This window comes from Schistocerca piceifrons, chromosome 5 (assembly GCF_021461385.2).
Source record: "Schistocerca piceifrons isolate TAMUIC-IGC-003096 chromosome 5, iqSchPice1.1, whole genome shotgun sequence".
Classification (NCBI taxonomy): Eukaryota; Metazoa; Arthropoda; class Insecta; order Orthoptera; family Acrididae; genus Schistocerca; species Schistocerca piceifrons.
Window position 1 is genome coordinate 237,528,618 of NC_060142.1, and position 20,320 is coordinate 237,548,937.

Sequence of the window (20,320 nt, forward strand, 5' to 3'; positions counted from 1 at the left end):
TTTGCTGTAAGTAATTTTTTTCTACTTCTCGCGGAGAATAATGTATGGAGGACCATTGTTAAGTAGGTTCACTGGGGCCATTAAATTTATCGAAATAACATGAAAGAAGATGCTTTATTTAAAAAAATAAAAGCCAACGAAAACGGCATACAAATAGCGCGACTTTCAATAGTTTGGAATCATGCTACAATTATTTACTTGCATGTAAAGGGCCTGCGCTAAAATTTTCTTTTACCTAATAGTTTCGATGAAAGACATTCCACCTGGTTGTACATGTTAGTTTCTTGCGTATGATGATGTTTGGCATATTGACTAAGGTTTGATAAGCGAATTTGATGTGAAAACAAGAAATTAATATGTATAAATTGCTTTCATGCTGCCTTGGGTGCAAGAGAAAATTTCAGGAGGTCGTCAAAGGCTGATGAGCATCTTCAGCAGGCGTCTCGATAGTGACATACGGCTTTCTTCACAAAATAAAGAAACTATGTTTGTCTCGGAGGGTAATGGTTTGTGCGGCGAAATGATTGAGGTTACTGTCATTAGCCCTGAAGGCGATAAACTAACAGTAGATGCAACAGCTGATTGCACAGTAGATAAATTGAAGACAATGGCAGTCAGTCGCTTTTACAATTCAGCAGATTTATCAAAGGTAGCCCAAAATTATAAACTGGTGTCGGTGTCAGGAAGAAAACCATTAAACGATAACAATGCTATTAATCAAGAGGATATTAAGACCAATGGTATATATATATGTTTTTATGGTAGATTAGATGAAATAAATAAGCTCCCGGTAACTCGTTTCCTTTTGTAGATCAGGTACTTTTAATGAAGCGGCGGCGACCACCGGTAAAGGAGCAGATTTCTGTGGACAACTTAAAAGCTCCTACTGTTGAGGAGATTCAAGAAGCAACAAGTAAACTGGATACAAAGAACACAACAAAGGAGCAGCCTCAGCTTGGCTGTTCACTAGACGTAAGTTCACGACAATGTTTTTGGGTCTCGGGATGTGTTAGTATTTGCCCCAGAAAGAATTGTATTTGAAATTAAAGCTATTTAGTGCTTATCTCCTCCCCTTCACTTTGTCTTTTGCATAGTAAATGTATGTTTTACCATAAAATGTTATGCCAGCTTATCTGCAAAATCTTGTTTGTGGAGATTTTAATGTTGATTCTCTATCAGGCGTAGGGCTACTGATGGTTTTCACCAAGAGTTATTAATGCCCAACTTTGGATTATTTCCACACTAAAATTCCTGTGATGACTGAAGGAGAGTGCTGCAGCTACTGACAGTTTGTTTTTGTACCTAACTAACTGAAATGAGTTAGTGTCTGATCAAAATTGTAAAATATTAACTTAAAAATATACTCATCTCGTTGGTAACAGTCGTAGAAGAAAAACATTCTATCATGGTGTTAGAGACAAACAACGAGAAGAATTCTGGAGATAGGGTTACCACATTCTGAAACTCCGAAATGAGGATACACTCCAAGGGATTGATCAACACCCTTTAAGGATGGTTCTAGTTCAGATCTTGACTTGATGATGATGATGATAGAATTTTATTGTCACTCAGCTCGTTACGGCAATAGAGAAAGTCAAGAGCATACATTTCTCAATGTACTTTAGTTCGCATGAAGTGAGTAAATGAAGAAAACACACATTACAAAGTAGTGCTTTCATCTTCAAAAAATTCATCAACAGTGTAAAAAGTATTGTTTACTAATACCTTATACAATTTGGCTTTAAAAATATTTACAGGCAATTCTTTAAAATCTTTGCGTAGTCTGCTAAACATCCTTAGTACAAGGACTAAGTAGGAGTTCCGTGATTTACATTGTGTATGATGTGACATGCCTACACATGTTCCATTTCTAGTATTATAGCTCTGAATATCACTTCTCGATACAAATTTAGAAACATTGTTTCTTATGTACAACAGAACATTATAAATGAATGGGTTCACTACCGTCAGACATTGCAATTTAACAAACATAAGTTTACAATATTGTCATTTACCGGAGTCAGTAGTTATTAATACTTTCTTCTGGAAAAGTAAAACGTCATTTATGTAACAACTACTACACTACAATATAATTCCATATGATTAATACTGATTATACACCAGTATATTTGTGATGTGTGATTCCTGGTTCAATTTGTTGTCAATGGTAGCACCTAAAAATTTTAACGGTTTCTAATTCATGGTGGTTAGGGGCCTCCTTCAAGTAAAGTTCCTGTGTTTCATTTTCATTTAGCAAGAAATCATTCACTTTAAACCATAATGAATATTGAGCAAGGGTATTTTCGGTCAATGTTTTCAGTGTGGCTAGATCTTAGCTTTTATTTAGAAGAGTTGTATCATTGGCGTACAATATTGTTTGAGAATTTATGAATAAAGGCAGATCACTTATCATTAACAGAAACAATAACGGTCCGAGCACTGACCCTTGTGGCACTCCAGCCCTAACATAAACCGAATTTAACTTCTCTCTACCAATGCACACAACTTGCTATCGGTTCTATACGAAAGATGTAAACATATTTGTACTGTTGCAATCAAAACCGTAATAATAGATGGTAGTGATAGAATGTTATTCAATGAAAATAATCAGTTTTTGAAAATATAATGTAATTGGATACATAAAAAATCTACTCACCACGCAGTGACAGGAGAACACTCATACAAAAGGTATTGAAATTTGCAGTGGCTCCTCTTACTGGCAGTAGGGTTGAAGGGGAAGGAAGAGGGGTGAAAGAAAATGACTGGTGAGGTTTAGAAAAAAGGGGTAGAGTTCGGAAAAGTCATCCAGAACCCCGGGTCAGGGGAGACGTATCAGACAGGATGAGAAGAAAAGACTGATTCTTGGGGACTGCACCAAATGAGACTGCATCAAATCAGGTGCAAACACAATCAATCAATCAGTCTTTCGTTCTCATCCTGTCCAGTAAGTCTCCCCTGATCCTGGAATCTGGGCGATTTTTACGAAGTCTACCCTTTTCCTAAACCTTACCAGTCCTTTCACTTTACCCCTCTTCCTTCCCCTTCAATCCTTCTGCCAGGAGGAGGAGCCAATGGCTCCGAAAACTTGTGAATTTCAATAACTTTTGTACATGAGTTCTCCTGCCACTGCTTGATGAGTAAATTTCGTGTGTATATGTACACACACACACACACACACACACACACACACACACACACACACACACACAAGAAATATTTGTTTTACCCTATCACTTGCCTGTAGCGTAGCCCAGATAATCAGTACTAGATTGGGATGGTTTTTGGTTTTAAGTGAGAAAGTATGATTGCTGTAAGACAGTGATTGTAATGTTCCTATTAAGATCCAGACAAATTCCTTTAGGACTGCCAAATGGAACATTATTAGCTCCATTTTATGTTATCAAGTGGCTGCATTCCATATTAAACAAGATATTCATGTCAAGCATATCTACATTACTTTAGAGCCGTTGAGTACTTTTTGCTGGACTGGATCTTGTTTAAAATTTCCTTTTGTTGACACAAATTAAATTCTACCATTGCTCATAGATTCAACTGTTAGTCTGTTTCTCTCCTTTTTCCACTGTGCATGTATTAAGGCGAAATCCTCTAAACAGAAGCATTATGCACTGGAACTGCAAATAAGAACTGCACATTTGATTCGTAAATTGTTCTTCTCTACTACATAACTCAATGTACTGCTTCTGACTTGGTTCAGATGTTCCATCATATATAACAGTGACACCCCCCCCCCCCCCCCCACCCAACATGAAAAGTGATCAAAATGATTTTCATTGTCAGTTTCAGTATTTTTAACAAATAAAAATTTGATAGGTTCTTCCAGATAAGTCCACGACAGTGTAATTCAGTAACTGCTGATATGAAGTGAAAAATAATGTAAAGGTGTTAATTCTCAAAACTAAAAAAATGTGGACATTAGCAAAATTTATAAAAATGTGGACGGGCCCTACATGAAATGTTGAAAATTTGGTCGTGTCCTCATAAATCCATATGTAAGGTAATCCTGGCTGGAGAGAAATATGTAAAGCAAACAGCGTAGATGGAAAATGTTACTTTAACTTTAGAGAACAAGATTTGATTGAGTGTTGAAACTCCGTTACTACCCGTAATGTAAAATCCGCCAGAAACTCCGTTACTACCCGTAATGTAAAATCCGCCAATCTGTTGTTAAAAAGAAAGCAAAATACATCCACTGTGTCCAAAAAAATAAAACACTGGAATGGTAATGCAAAAATGTTATTAAATGAGAAACAGACAAAAAGAACCACCATAATGGCATTGGGCCCATAGGAAATAGCTCTGTTAAAGAAGAATGAAACTCAAATCATGTGTTACCAAATTCAATAAGTGGGAGCAAACATGCCACTTATTAATTGACAACCAAATGTAGGCTTATTAGATTTACTTGTGCACACACTACATGCACCACCAACAGACATTAGTTTCAAAAATACAGCCCCAAAGGAGATCACAAGCAGTCACTAAAAAGCAGTAATTCTGCTGACTATAATGGTGTTTCTAGCAAAATATTAAAATCATATGTTGACTTGCTAAGGCTACCCATAAGCTGTCTTAAATATCAAGAAAAGGATAGATTTCTACTCACCATATAAATATGACAAGTTAAGTTACAGATAGGCACAATGAAGAGACAATTAAGTATAAGCTTTCGGCCAAAGCCTTCTTCAGAAAATTCATATAAGCTTTTGGCCAAAGCATTCTTCATGAGCTATCTTTGTAATTAATCAGTGACTCTAAGTGTGTTTCCTGACAGACAGAAACTATAAAACTGGGGACAGTCAAAGTACGTCTTGGTAGGATGGGAAAATAACAGCCATCCATCTGCCGATAAACAGTAATTTAAAAAAAAATAATAATAAAAAAAACCTCATAAAATCACATATTGACATAAACGGATTTTGATGCCATAAGGCTTTTGTCTAGTGCAATGTTCATGTCACCCACAAACATCAGCAGTTAAAGTGCTTAATACAAAATAATAGCCCAATATTGTAGGGCTTTGTTATAAAACTTTAAAATAAAACACGTCATTGGCTTCAGCAGACATTTAGTATGGCACACACGAGACTAATGATGCGAGGTGACTAAGACATGCAGGCATTGGTGATAGGTAAACTGTGTTAGGTGGTACTTACTGCATGAACAAATGTGCATATAGCCACACAGAGCAGCTAATGCCTGATTCAGGGAATAAAATGGTTAATAACTAAAATTAAAATAAAACTAATGAAAATGGAAAAAATGGGAGGGTGGCAAAAGGGGCAGAGGGAGAGGGGCAGAGGGAGTTGTTAGAGTCGTGTGATGTGTAAAAACCAATCAGGCTCAGGTAAACAGTGGTTATTATTTACATACACATGCATAAAGCTGCACGAGAAGAACTTGTAAATAAATATGAGAACATGCGTAGGTACAGTATATGAAGCCGATACATGTTCTAAAACATGTTAACATAATTAAAAAGGTATTAATATGTAGATCCCTATAAATCAGCTTGTAACTAACGTGGAAGGTAAGATATTTATAAGAAGAAATGTAACAGGTTAAACTCGAGCAAAAAGGCGTGGATGGTGAGTGGCACTAATTATAACCTGTGAAATAACAAGTAGGGAAAGTAGCAGTGAATGATGAAGCATACTGTGTAAACAGAGTAAAAGCTGTTTTGTGAGGTTTTGGCTTCATACAATGTTATCTGGCACATTTTTGTATTCATTCAGAAGTTCTTCTCATGGTGGTTGATGCATGCGTATGCAAATAATTAGGACTGTTTACTCGAGCCTGCTAGCTCTTTACATGTCATATGACTTTGACTCCCTTTCCCTTACCCCAATGTTTCTATTTTCATTATTTTTTCTGTTTTAATTTTAGCTATTAACCATTTTATTTGCTGATGCAGGGATTTTCTTCTCAGTGCAGCTAAACGCACATTCAATTGCATAGTAAGCACCACCTACCGCAGTTTATCTATCACCAGTGCCTACAAATCATGATCAGTCGGCTCATGTTACTAGCCTTGTATGTGTCATAGTAAATGTCTGTTGGAGTCAATGACGTGTGTTTTATTTTATAGTTCTTCAACAAAGCCTTACAAGATTTGGGTACTAATTTAAATTATGCATTTAACTGTTGATATTTGTGGGTTACGTGTACACTGTACTAGGCAAGAGCCTTATGGTGTCAACATCCGTTTATGTCAATATGTGATGTTGTAAGTATGTCTTTTTTTCTTAAAAAAATTGTAATTATTATTATTATTTTTTTTTTTTTTTCAAATTTGGTTCCTTCTTTGGTTGACATTTATAACAATTTGTTCAACAGGTCCATTTTCCTTCTGAAGAACACAAATGCATATTTGTTGAAACCATGGTAATTCTGCAACTGGTTGGTTGTTATTTCCGAGTCCTATCAAGTTTTTACATGCACCATTGCTGAAGCACAGCATGTTTTAAAATTTCAGACTACCTTTAATTACAGTTCTATTTCACTTCTACCAGTCTATTCAAAAGCATTTGAGAAAATGGTCTCCTATAGAACAATCATTTAACTGAGCAGACTGTGTTAAATGCATCTCAGCCTGGCTTTTATAAAAGATTCTTCTCAGAAAAGAACATTACCAGAACTCACAAATTGTTCTGGCACAACTAATGAACGGAAAATTATTTTATTGGTATATTTTGTGATCTTTCAAACCCTTTCGTTCTGTGGACCACTAAATTCTACTTGACAGACGTATGACATTAATTGCATCCACCTTGCGTGGGTGCTGTCGTATCTTCATAACAGAAACCAGATGACTTGATTGGGAGACTGTGTCACATGCATTGACAGTAATTTGGGAATGGGGGAACATAAAATGTGAGGCCCCACAAGGCTCAGTACTATGTTTCTCTTCTTCTCGACCTATATTAATGATCTTCCAGTGGCTTTAAAGAATCGATTGAAGACTGTAATGCTAGAGTATGACAAAAGTGTACTCAGACTTAACACATGCAGATCAGATGGTAACTGCTGAGCTCTGAATTTGGTTGGCAGCTAACAGTTTGTCTTAAACTCGTATAAAGATTCATATTATGCAGTTTCAAGAAAGCTAAAATGACCTGCTAACACCAAAAGTAGACATCAATGGTCACACACTAAATGAAACGCCTTGTGTGTAATTCATTGGGGGTCCAGTTGGGCAACAATTTAAAATGGAATCAACACATAAAACTAATCAAGAAACTCAGCTCAGCAGATTTTGCCTTAAGAAGCTTCTTTCTTTGTGTTGACGTAAAGACAAGAGCTTTGGCTTGATTTGAGTATTTTCACTCCTTGCTGTCTTGTGGAATTATCTTCTGGTTCAGTGCACCTAAAGCAAAATAAGTCCATTCAGCAGAAGTAAGCAGTAAGAATGACATGTGAAGTAAGTAACCATACATCTTGTGAAAGTCAGTTTAAAGATCCTGGAATACGCCCACTGATTAATGAATTTTGTTGCTGGCAGTAAAAATCAGTTTCAGCTGAACTATGTTGAGCACAATCACATAACAAGATATATAAACAATTTTTTGTAGGGTCTGCCTATTTTCTACAGGTCAAAGTGGAGTTATCTACTCTGATTGAGAGGTGTTCAGTAAGCTTCCATGTGACATAAACCAAGAATTTGGAATTCCCAATTAATTCGAAAGAAAATTGAAAACTTTCCTCATGAGGCATCCTCCTCCAAATTATTTGAATATCTTGAGTCAAGAATTGCAAAGGTCTGTTATAGCAGGGGTCATGCATGATGGTGGGCAAATTTAGGCTTGTTCAGTGCATCTGTGTCGCATATTCTCAGACAGCCAGTGACTGCTCAGTAGTGTTCTGAGTGCTCTACTGTGAATGCCTTAGCCAGTGCAAGTATTAAACGTGATCATAGCAAGTTATTGGGAGATTTTTTTTTCCATTTGTGGCGAGTTGTCATCACTGTTGGTGGTGGTAAATGACAAGTTCTACATAAGCAAGCAAGAACGTAATTTGTAGAATACCAGCTTTCTTCAGGCACAAAGTATGGGTCTGCATGTATCATAACAGTTGCTTGGAATCAACAACAATGCCAACTGTGTCCGTTCCTTGACCTATGCGAACAGTCATCACTTGTGAATCAGATTCTAGCTATATGGGAAGTAACAGTGTTTGCTGTAGAGCCGTCTAACAAGTAGCAATGCACTGTAAACAGGATATAGTTTTTACTGATGTAGTTATCTATTTCCTTTCAAAATTACCAATGCAAAGAAGTAAATATTAAAGTATCAATAGAAGATAAGCAGCAGATATTTTCAAAGTGGTGACACTCTTTATAATTTACTCGGTTATATTTAGGTGTCATAAGCATGAATAGCATTTATCGTAATAGAAATAGTTTATTGTTAACATAGGGGTTAAGTCTGTGTCATGTGATTATCTTTTGTTAATGTATATCTTCACACATTCTGTATCCCTAAAGGGTCTCTGTGTTATGATCTATGGAACATGATAAATATATGTCCCGTGCATCAAAATAGTTCAACTGTACTCCGCAAGCCACTTTATAGAGTGTGAAGGAGTGTGCTTTGCGTGTCTCTGTAGTTGCCCTCTTTTTCCTGTTCCAGTCACAAATAATTTGTGGGAAGAACGATTGCTGGTAAGCCTCCATGTGAGCTCAAATTCCTGTAATCTTAGGTTCAAAGCCTTTTCACGAGATATGCGTAGGGAGGCAGTGTAGTGGTTGACACTCGAGGAATATATGCTCTTGGAGTTTTAACAGTAAACCACACCATGATGCAAAACACATCTTATGTAGCATCTGCAAGTGGAGTTGGATGAGCACCTAAGTGATACTTTCGTACTTACTAAATGAATCCATCCTGTGACAAAACACACTTCTTCTTTAGATCTTCTCTATCTCCTCTAGCAATCTATCTGGTACACGACATGGTTTTTGAACAAAGGTTCTGTAAGCTGCCTCCTTCATGAGTGAACTACATGTCCTGAGAATTCTTCCAGTGAATCTGTCTGGCACCTGCCTTACCTGTGATTAGTTTTATGCAGTTATTCCTCTTTGCTTTGCTTCATATTCATACTCTTAGATATTTTAAGAAAGTGAGAGCTTTGATTGATCATTCTGCAGTCATGTAATTGATCTTTCCATATATATATATATATATATATATATATATATATATAATAGAAGGAAACATTCCACGTGGGATTGGAATGACTCCTTACCCTCTCCCTTAAAACCCACTTCCTTTCGTCTTCCCCCCTCCTTCCCTCTTTCCTGATGAGGCAACAGTTTGTTGCGAAAGCTTGAATTTTGTGTGTATGTTTGTGTTTGTTTGTGTGTCTATCGACCTGCCAGCGCTTTCGTTCAGTAAGTCACCTCATCTTTGTTTTTTTATATATATATGTGTGTGTGCAATATATTAAATTTGTTCATATTCAGGGTTAACTGCTAATCCCTGCACCAAGTGTTGACAGTTTACAGGTCTTCTTGTATTTTGATACATTTTTAAAGTGTTGCAACTTTTCTGTATACAACAGCGTAATCAGCTAAAAGCCTCAAGGAAATTCCAATGTTGTCCACTATGTAATTTATATATATTGTGAAAAGGAAGTTATTTTACGTCTTAAGACTTCTCTCGCTTGAGAATGATATGCTACATTGTGTTTGCTAGAATCTCTTCAGTCAAATTACATTTCCAACAAATCATCAGTTATTTGAAGGGAAAGGAAGAGGGTCGAATGAAGGACTGGAGAGGTTTAGGTCTTCTCATCCTATCAGGTTAAGTCTCTCCCAACCCAGGGTTCTGGGTGACTTTTCTAAACTGTATCCCTTTCCCTAACCCTCTCCAGTCCTTTTCGTTCACCCCTCTGTCTTCCCCTTCAACTCTTCTGCCAGAAGAAGGAGCCACTGGCTCCGAAAGCTTGTAAAAGTTAAATCCTTTTGTGTGTATGTGTTCCCCTGCCACCGCATGGTAAATAGATTCTTTTATCTGTCCAAATTACACACTAGTGTGGTATTCTGTGAGCTCTTATTTTGTTCTTTCGGTAGCAGTGCAGAACTGCAGAACACCTTCCTCAAATCAAGAAACATGTTATCAACCATAATGTCGGTATCTACTGCTTTGTGGGTCTCATGGATGAATGGAGTGAACTGAGTCTCACACTATTGTTGTGTCCAGAACCATTGTTGATTGTTACAGAGGAGATTTTTCCTTTTCCAGAAATGTTGTAAAACTTGTTCCAAAATTCTACACAAGATGTCGTCAGAGATATAGGCCAATAGTTTTGTCCTAGTGTTTGATCTCTCGTTCTTGAAAATGGGAATGATGTGTGCTTTTTTTCCAATTGCTAGGAATATTTCGATTCCCCACCAACGTACAGTACATTGCTGTTAGAAGAGGAGCAAGTTCTTTCACATACTCTATGTAGAATCTTATTGGTATCCATCCGAGGTAAGTGGCCTTCCTTCGGATGAGCAATTTCAGCTGCTTTTCTATGCCATGGTTGCATATGTCATTTTGATGATTGTGTGATGATTTAATGGATAAACCACACTACAATCATCCTTGTTGAAACATTTTTTTGAAAAAAAGTCAGAATTTTACTTTTGAATTCAGTGAACACTTCACAAATTGGTCCCCTTACTGTAATCTTGTTTCCAATCAGTTTTTGTCTGTCTGTTAGGCTACAGCTACATTCAGATTTGTACTGATGCTCTCTTTGGTTTCTTACACGGCTGTCAAACTATGGCGAATCTTTTTCTTTACTTGTTGAGTATTCATGAATTGAGTAATACAACCTTTCTAAATTAATCTTGCGCTTTTAATTATTTATAACAAAGATGTCCATTCGGTGTAAAGGGAACATGGACCTTGGACTATACTACAGACTAATTGGTTACCATAATCTTTTTTCGTATTGACATTTATTGGCTTTGCCAACTCACAACCAGGTTATCACCATCCAGCTGAGCAAGGACCCTGGACTATGCTACTGATCCTGTCTCTGACCACAACCAAAATTTTGGCGGTGAGGGGGGTGAGAGTGTGTAGCTCTGTCACACACTACCAGAAATTCTGAGGCAGTTTCTGAGAACCTTCACTAACTATGGAAGGCTACCAACATAGTACTGCAGGCAAAATAATTATGCGGAATGAACCTTTCATTCTGCAATAGGGTGTCCACTGTTTGAAACGTCTTGGCCTTTCACAGGCAGTGCTCCTACTCACTGAACCTTCCAGGCATGACTCATGTCCTGCCCTCAGAGTTTTGAAACATGTCTGGTATATTGCCAGATTATAATAAAAAGTAAGCTAGGTCTGTATTGGTGAACAAACTGAATTTATTATTTCCATCAAGACTTCTGGTGTTTTAACAAATAAATTTGCACCAGAATACAGAACTCCACTCTAAACACTGGAAAGGTTGCAAAGTCTGTTTAAGTTTTTAATTATATTCTTATTGCTGAAGTTTATAGATTGAACAGATGTTTTATTGTAGTATCCCAATTTATTAGTGAGATTTGTGCTATGCCCCTCCTCACAGAATTGATATGCAGTATACTACATATCATACACCAAAAATTTCTATCAGTAATTTGTATATTATGTGATACAGTGTTTCTCAATTTACCATGGAATTTGTTATTCATAAACTAAAGAGTAAGTTAAATATAGATTGTATATTGGCAACAGCATATTCTGTCTGAAATTATAAACAACTAAATCAATCACAAAGTAGGATTTGCGTCTTGTCATGAATTTTATTAGATGTGAGTGAATATCCCCAGTGTGCTGCTTGACAGTCATGTTCGTTAAATATCTAGGAATAGTATCACAAACCAACATGAAATAGAACGAGCATGACAGGTCGGTAGAAGGGAAGGCCAGTGACCATTTTAGACTTATTGAGGGAATTCTAGGAAAATGTAACTCGTCTATAAAGAGGATTTTTTACCAGTAGGTTGAATCAACAAGCGATTGTTATGGAAATTCTCTCTTGGAAGGAAGACAACGTTCTTTTCATGAAAACTAGAGATGAAATGTAGAGAACTGGAATTTGATGCTGATTGCAGAACGATTATATGCTGCCGATGTACATTTTGCATAAGGGTTGCGAAGACAAGAGAAATTAGGGATCTTACAGAAGGATATAGACAGTCGTTTTTCCTAGTTCCTTTTGTGAATGGGACAGGAAAAGGAATGATTAGTAGTGGTACAAGGTACACTCCGCTGTGCTCCATGTGTTGGCGTGTGGAGAATGTAGCCAAACCTTCTAACCTAACATAGACATTCTGGAAACATGCCAATTGGATTTTTGTCTTTGAAGTCCACAAAGTGGCTCCAAATGTAAAGCAAACCAAATCAAATGTTGTTATTTCTCTTCTGCGAATGTAATCCTTGTTCATTTGTTCTGCATTGAAGAGTCAAGATGTTGGGGGGAGGAGAGGGGAGGCTTTTTCAAAATACTATCCTTCTGGTAACTTCTTTATGTTGATTTGTAACCTACATAAAACAAGGCAGAATGTTATTGCTAAATGTCACTGCTGAGTGAGAGCTATAGTACTTTTTCCTCAGGTTGATCTGTCCCAAGGACACAGAACAGCTGGCCAAAATTTACTTTCAGGAGGCATAATCTGTATCACTTCAGGTGGGGGGGCTACCTTCATAGTCTCGGATGTTATTGAATTTAGCATATGTTAAAATTCAGGAGTGAACGTATCTGTCAAAGTTATTTTACTGTCAAAGTTATTTTACTGTTACTGTCGTATGACACTCCCCTGCGGCACGCCTGAAGTCGCTCTTACTTCGGAAGACTGCTCTCCATTGAGAATGACATGCTGCGTTCTGTTATCTAGGAACTCTTCAATCCAATCACACAATTGGTCTGATAGTCCATATGCTCTTACTTTGTTCATTAAACGACTGTGAGGAACTGTATTGAACGCCTTGCGGAAGTCAAGAAACACGGCATCTACCTGTGAACCCGTGTCTATGGCCCTCTGAGTCTCGTGGACGAATAGCGCGAGCTGGGTTTCACATGATCGTCTTTTTTGAAACCCATGCTGATTCCTACAGAGTAGATTTCTAGTCTCCAGAAAAGTCATTATACTCGAACATAATACGTGTTCCAAAATTCTACAACTGATCGACTTCCCTTCTTTAAAACGGTGATGACCTGTGCCCTTTTCCAATCCTTTGGAATGTTAACGCTCTTCTAGAGACCTACGGTGCACCGCTGCGAGAAGGGGGGCAAGTTCCTTCATGTACTCTGTGTAAAATCCAACTGATATCCCATCAGGTCCAGCGGCCTTTCGTCTTTTGAGCGATTTTAATTGTTTCTCTATCCCTCTGTCGTCTATTTCGATATGTACCATTTTGTCATCTGTGCGACAATCTAGAGAAGGAACTACAGTGCAGTCTTCCTCTGTGAAACAGCTTTGGAAAAAGACATTTAGTATTTCGGCCTTTAGTCTGTCATCCTCTGTTTCAGTACCATTTTGGTCACAGAGTGTCTGGACATTTTGTTTTGATCCACCTACCGCTTTGACATAAGACCAAAATTTCTTAGGATTTTCTGCCAAGTCAGTACATAGAACTTTACTTTCGAATTCATTGAACGCCTCTTGCATAGCCCTCCTCACACTACATTTTGCTTCGCGTAATTTTTGTTTATCTGCAAGGCTTCCCTGGCTATGATTATGTTTGCTGTGAAGTTCCCTTTGCTTCCGCAGCAGTTTTCTAACTCGGTTGTTGTACCACGGTGGGTCTTTTCCATCTCTTACAATCTTTATCTGGATGATAAATGGGACTGTTCTCGCCAGAGTGCCAACAAAAAAGACACTATAATTGTAACAGTTGAAGGTCAAAAAGTTGTGAAAGTGAAGAGGTACATGACTTGCAGTATTAAAGAAACTTTTGCAATTTATAAGAGCAACTATACAACTTCACACATTGGAAGATCAAAATTTTATGCATTACGACCTAAGTGGGTAGTTCCACACCCACGTAGAGATGTCTGTTTATGTGTGTACTGCACAAATTTTGAACTTTGTGTGGTAACTTTGAAGAACTTATTGCAGCACGTGACATATGGCACCTTGGCTGGGCATGTGAAGTCATTAGTAGTCTGTGATGTAAAGCAAGAGATTTGTTTGTTTCAAGAATGTGGTGACTGCCCTGGAAAGGAAGGGCTGTCTTTACGGACACTTGGCCTGGAAGATGTAGCAGATAACTCTGCAGAAATCACATATGGGACATGAGAGGAAAATAAATTAATAAAGAAAACTGTGCCTTTGACAGTTTCACTAATGAATTTGGTAAATGGTCAATGAAAGCAGCAACACACTAGCATCTGAAGAAATTGCAACAGCACATTGCAGAAGTGAAAGGGTGTGTACAGGCTGAATAACTACGTTTAGTGCTTCACTGTGATTTTACTGGGAATGGATCTGTAATTCTCCCACAAGGAGAACAAGGGTATCATCGGAGGAATGACCAGGTTTCAATTTTTACAGGACTGATATATTTTCAAAACAAGACCACAAGTGTTGCAGTTAAAAGTGATGAGACAGGACATGACTCAACACCTGCTTTGCTAGCAATGTGCACAATTCTTCAATTGCAAACAGGGGCAGAGAAGATCATCATTATTTCTGATGGTGCTCCTAGACATTTTAAAAATCGTTACCAGCTGTTTGAATTGAGTAAGTCACTTGTGCCAACTGACTTAGTATACAGTGCTACTGATCATGAGAAGGGGCCTTGTGATGGTGTAGGAGGTCTGCTAAAGCACCAGTCTGCAAAACATAATCTCCCCCCCCCCCCCCCCCCCCCCCCCTGTGGGTTCGGGGGGTAAGAATAGGCCCGCGGTATTCCTGCCTGTCATAAGAGGTGACTAAAAGGAGTCTCAAACATTTTGGCCTTTGTGTGATGGTCCCCTGTTGGGTTTGACCTCCATATCTCAAAATTCTTCCGAAGAGCGAGCCGATTGGGGAAGGGCGCCTTACTTGGTGCATTGTGTCCATCGTGCGTTGAGACCTTTTGCCAGCTTATTCATCGTTGCATTGCAGCCCTGCCCGCTCTCCATCTCTTGGGCTTGGGTATGTTCCTGCGTGCATTTTCTGCCATGCAATGTGCAGTGCCGCTTTCTGCACTGATGACGAACATGGACTACTTGTCACCTAATATCCAGCACGGTAGCCAGTCTGTTGTGGTGGGGCCGCAATGTACCCTGTTGGTTGTAGCCCCCCTGACAACACAGGGATCACTCTGCTGATGTATGCGCCGTTAACTCCCCACATATGCCAAGGAGTAGATGCCTACCTCCCTGGGGCATCGGGACTCCCGGCAATGGCCATCCTGCCAAATGGCATCAGGGCGGATAACATGCAATGAAGTGTGGTACATCATCTCTCGCTGGTGGCCAGCCGCCAGCAGTCTCTAAGTGTTCTCGCGCTCAATTTAATGCTCAGAAATACGATCCAAGAACATTCCCCTCCCTGGCCACACCGTGGGATGAGCGTAAGTCTCGAGATGGCAGTGACAGTTATTCGCCCCAGTTCCTAGTTTGTACGAGAGTTGATGGGGAGTCTTTCATGCTCACAAAGCCTCAGTTCTTCGTAGAGCATTTAAAGGACAAGTTCAGGGAGGTGGAGGGCATGTCCAAAATGCGCTCTGGGTCAGTTTTGATAAAAATGGCATCCTCTGCCCAGTCACTAAGGTTACTTGCTTGTGACAAGTTGGGGGATGTTAACATTACCATCACACCACATAAGAGTTTAAATATGGTCCAGGGTATTATTTTCCATAGGGACCTACTTTTGCAGTCTGATGATGAGCTGCGCGCCACCTTAGAGCGGTGAGGGGTTCATTTTGTCCGGCGCATTCATCAAGGTCCGAAGGATAATCAGGTTGCTACCGGTGCCGTCATCTTGGCCTTCGAGGGTGATACATTACCGGAGAAGGTCGAGGTGGTGGTCTACCGATGTGATGTCAAGCCCTATATCCCTCCCCCGATGCGGTGCTTCAAGTGCTGGAAATTTGGCCATATGTCTTCCCGCTGTACTTCCAGCCTCACATGTCGAGATTGCGGATGCCCATCAAATCCCAATACTCCATATGCCCCGCCTCCCATCTGTGTCAACTGTGGAGAGCACCATTCACCTTGCCGGCGGGGGTGGCCGAGCGGTTCTAGGCGCTTCAGTCCGGGACTGCGCGACCGCTTCGGTTGCAGGTTCGAATCCTGCCGCGGGCATGGATTTATATGATGTCCTTAGGTTAGTTAGGTTTAAGTAGTTCTAAGTTCTAGGGAACTGATGACCTCAGATGTTAAGTCCCATAGTGCTCAGAGCCAATTGAACCATTTTTGAATCATTCACCTTGCTCGCCAGACTGCAGGATCTTACAGAAAGAGCAAAAAATCATGGAATATAAGACCCTGGACCACCTGACTTATACTGAGGCTAAGAGGAAATAGACCAACTACATCCTGTGAGAATGACATCTTCATATGCCGCTGCTACAACAACCGTGCTAGCCCCATCAGTTCAGCGAATTCCAGCCAGATCGCCGAGCCGTACAACTCCACATGCCCCCTTGCCCTTTGAGGGCACTACCCACCCTATTGCTCCTGCGCCACCTTCCTTGGGAGCAACATCCCCCCCCCCCCCCCCCCCCCCACCCATCGGGGACATCCGTCCCCGCTTCTAAGCCGGAGAAGCGTCCATCTTCTTCGGCTACTCTCGCTCCCAAGGGGTCCTTTGGGTCCCTCCCTTCCCAGGTTTCCACAAGCGAGAAGGATGACGCCTAACAGTGGCATAAGTGCCCACAAGCAGCTGGTCCTAGGACTTAGTGATCCTCCTCCGTCCTGGAGACTGAATCGGTGAAGCCCTCCCAGCCGGTGAAAGCCAAGGAGCAGCGAGAGAAGTCCAAGAAGGCCAAGGAACTTGCGGTGGCACCCACACCACCGCAACTTTTGAGCTCTGCGTCTGAGGATGAGGTGGAGATCCTGGCGTCCGCTGAGGACCTCGATATCGCCGTTCCCTCAGAGACAATGGATAACACTTGCACAGGTGCTCAATCGGTGGCAGCAGGTGACCCAGCAGCGTAATCTGCCTCCCCAGTCCCTTCACGCCTTTCTCAGCCATGAACAATATCATCCTTCCGGTGGAACTGCAGCAGTTTCTTCCACCATCTTGCTGAGCTCCAACAACTTCTCAGCCTTCACCCTTTCCTCTGCATTGATCTTCAAGAAACTTGGTTTCCAGCAATGCGAACCCCCGCCCTCTGTGGCTATCGGGGTTATTATATGAACTGGGCAGCTTATGAAAGGGTCTCTGGTGGTGTCTGCATCTATGTCCTTCACTCCCTTCCCATCAAGTCTGTCCCTCTACAAACACCTTTAGAGGCTGTCGCTGTTTGGGTGTGGACGCCTGAGGCTCTTACTGTCTCTTCCACCGGATGATGATGTCCCGCAGCATGTCCTGGCTGCGCTGATAGCCCAATTGCCGCCCCCTTTTCTGTTACCGGGCGACTTCAACGCCCATAACCCTCTGTGGGGTGGATCAGTGGCAACACGCCGAGGTGCCACCATTGAGCATGTATTGGCACAGCTTGACCTATTCCTTGTAAATGATGGTGCCTTCACATGTTTCAGTGTGGCGCATGGCACGTACTCAGCAATTGACCTTTCGATTTGCAGCCCTAGCCACTTACCGTCTGTCCAATGGAGGGTGCACAGCAACTTGTGCAGTAGTGACCACTTTCCGATCTTTCTGTCACTGCCACAGCGTCACTCTTCTGGGCACACCTGCAGATGGGCTATAAATAAGGCTGACTGGGACTTGTTCTCCTCCGTTGTCGCTATTGAGCCTCTTTCCAATGACACCATTGATGCGGTGGTTCACTCCGTCACCATTGGCATCATTACTGCTGCAGAATCTGCTATTCCCTGTTCTACTGGGTCCCCTCGGTGGAGGACTGTGCCTTGGTGGTCACCCGAGATCGCTGAGGCAATTAGAGATCGTATGCGGGCGCTCCAGTGTCACAAGCGACATCCCTCATTAGCACACCTCATTGCCTTTAAACGGCTCCATGCGCAGGCCCACCGCCTCATTCCCCAACACAAGCAGGAGTGCTGTGAGTGGTATGTCTCCACCATTGGCCTCCATACCTCTCCATCGCAGGTATGGACCAAGATTCTGCGACTCTATGACTATCGGACCCCCGTCAGTGTCCCTGCACTTTCACTGCAGTTTGTACTGACCCCCCCGACACAGTTTCCAACGGCTTAGCAGAGCATTTTGCTCAGAGTTCCACTTCTGCGAATTACCCACTGGCCTTCCGCTCCATTAAAGAGCGGTTGGAACGTCGGAGCCTTTCATTTCACATGCGCCACCCTGAATCCTACAATGTTCCGTTCAGTGAGTGGGATTTCCGAAGTGCCCTAGCCACTTGCCCTGATACGGCTCCCGGGCCAGATCGCATCCGCTGTCAGATGCTCAAACACCTCTCGGCCGACTGCCAGTGACACCTCCTAGACCTTTACAACCGTATCTGGGTCGAGGGTGAGTTCCCGTCGCAATGGCGGGGAAGCATTGTCATCCCCGTTCTGAAACCTGGCAAGAACCAACTGGAGGTGGACAGCTACTGCCCCATTAGCCTCACCAACGTTCTTTGCAAGTTGCTTGAATGCATGGTGAGCCGGCGGTTGAGTTGGGTACTCGAGTCTCGGGGCCTTCTGGCTCCGTCTCGGGGTGGGTTCCGTAAGGGCCACTCTGCCGCCGATAATCTGGTGAGCCTGGAGCCTGCCATCCGTACTGCCTTTGCCCGCCACGAGCACCTCGTCGCTGTCTTTTTTGACATGCGGAAGGCATACGATACGACATGGTGACATCACGTCCTCTCTACGCTTCATGGTTGGGGTCTTCGGGGTCCGCTGCTGATTTTCATCCAAAATTTTCTGTCAAATCGTACCTTCCGCGTTCAAGTTGCGGCCTCCCGTAGTTCCCCCCGAGTTCAGGAGAATGGGATACCGCAGGGATCTGTCTTAAGTGTCTGCCTGTTTTTAATTGCAATTAATGGGCTCGCTGCGGTGGTGGGAACGTCTCTCTCAGCGTCCTTGTATGCTGACGACTTCTACCTCTACTATAGCTCCATTGGCATTGCAGCTGCTGAACATCAGCTGCAGGGCGCTATCTGCAAGGCGCAGGCTTGGGCTGTAGCGCATGGCTTCTAGTTTTCGGCTGTCAAGACCTGCGTTATGCATTTCTGCTGGCGACGTACTGTTCACCCTGAGCCACGGCTTTACCTTGACGGCAAACCTCTTGCTGTGGTGGAGACACATCGATTTTTGGATGTGGTTTTTGACACCCGGTTGACTTGACTCCCTCATATTCGTCAGCTTAAACAGATGTGTTGGCGGCATCTTAATGCTCTGCGTTGCTTGAGCCACACCAGCTGGGGAGCCGACTGGTCTACCCTCTTACGACTCTACCAGGTGTTAATTCAGTCACGTCTGGATTATGGGAGCCTGGCTTATGGTTCAGCATCCCCTTCTGCGTTACAGGTGCTGGACCACATCCTTCCCAGCGGGATCCGACTTGCCATTGGAGCTTTCCGGACCAGCCCTGTGAACAGCATACTTGTGGAGGCAGGTGTCCCTCCACTGCAGTTACAGCGCCAACGTTTACTGGCAGCTTATGCTACACACATTTGTAGCTTCCCCGGGCATCCTAATTAGTGCTCTTTTAGAATGTCTGCAATGAATCAAAGTGAAGTCATGAAACCTCTTGACTCAAACTGTGTAGTCAAATGGCAGTTGAATGCAGACTGTTTCCTTTCGGGCGATGTCTTTCCCATTTGAGTTATCAAGGTGCACCGCATAATTTGATGAAACCTTAATCTCCCAGTACTTCTCTGCCACTTTCAACAAGCCTCACCTGGGCTCTACAGTATATGTTCCTACTGTAGCACCTCAAAAGGAATGGAAGGATTCTTTTCCCCATTCGTTGTGGCACAGTAAGGTATTAAGGAGAGCAGCTATGGAGTTTCCATAGTGGGAGAGGTGTGCATGACTGAGATGTTGAATGCAGGATAGTGGCAAGATGCCACAGTTGTGCATTTTACATCATAAGGCACAAGATTTTCTTGTAAAAGCACTATATTGTGATCAAGTATTGTAGTGTGACAGGGCGTTGTTATAATCCCCTTTATTACTAATCGCTATCTCTGAGCCCACCAAGTCATTTTTAGTTGTGTAATATGCATGATTTATGAAGAAT

The 20,320-nt window shown here is 41.6% G+C and overlaps 1 protein-coding gene across 3 annotated transcripts in view; it reads left to right on the forward strand.

Moving 5' to 3' along the window:
* Nucleotides 1–298: 298 nt before the first annotated feature.
* LOC124798195 (ubiquitin-associated domain-containing protein 1) overlaps nt 299–20,320 on the forward strand; it is a 46,176-nt gene continuing 26,154 nt past the window's right edge. For all 3 annotated transcript variants that reach the window (XM_047261492.1, XM_047261493.1, XM_047261494.1), the window contains exons 1-2: nt 299–740; nt 812–972. In XM_047261492.1, the coding sequence (XP_047117448.1) occupies nt 374–740; nt 812–972 (528 nt within the window). In that variant the 5' untranslated portion in view covers nt 299–373. The remainder of the gene's footprint in view (nt 741–811; nt 973–20,320) is intronic.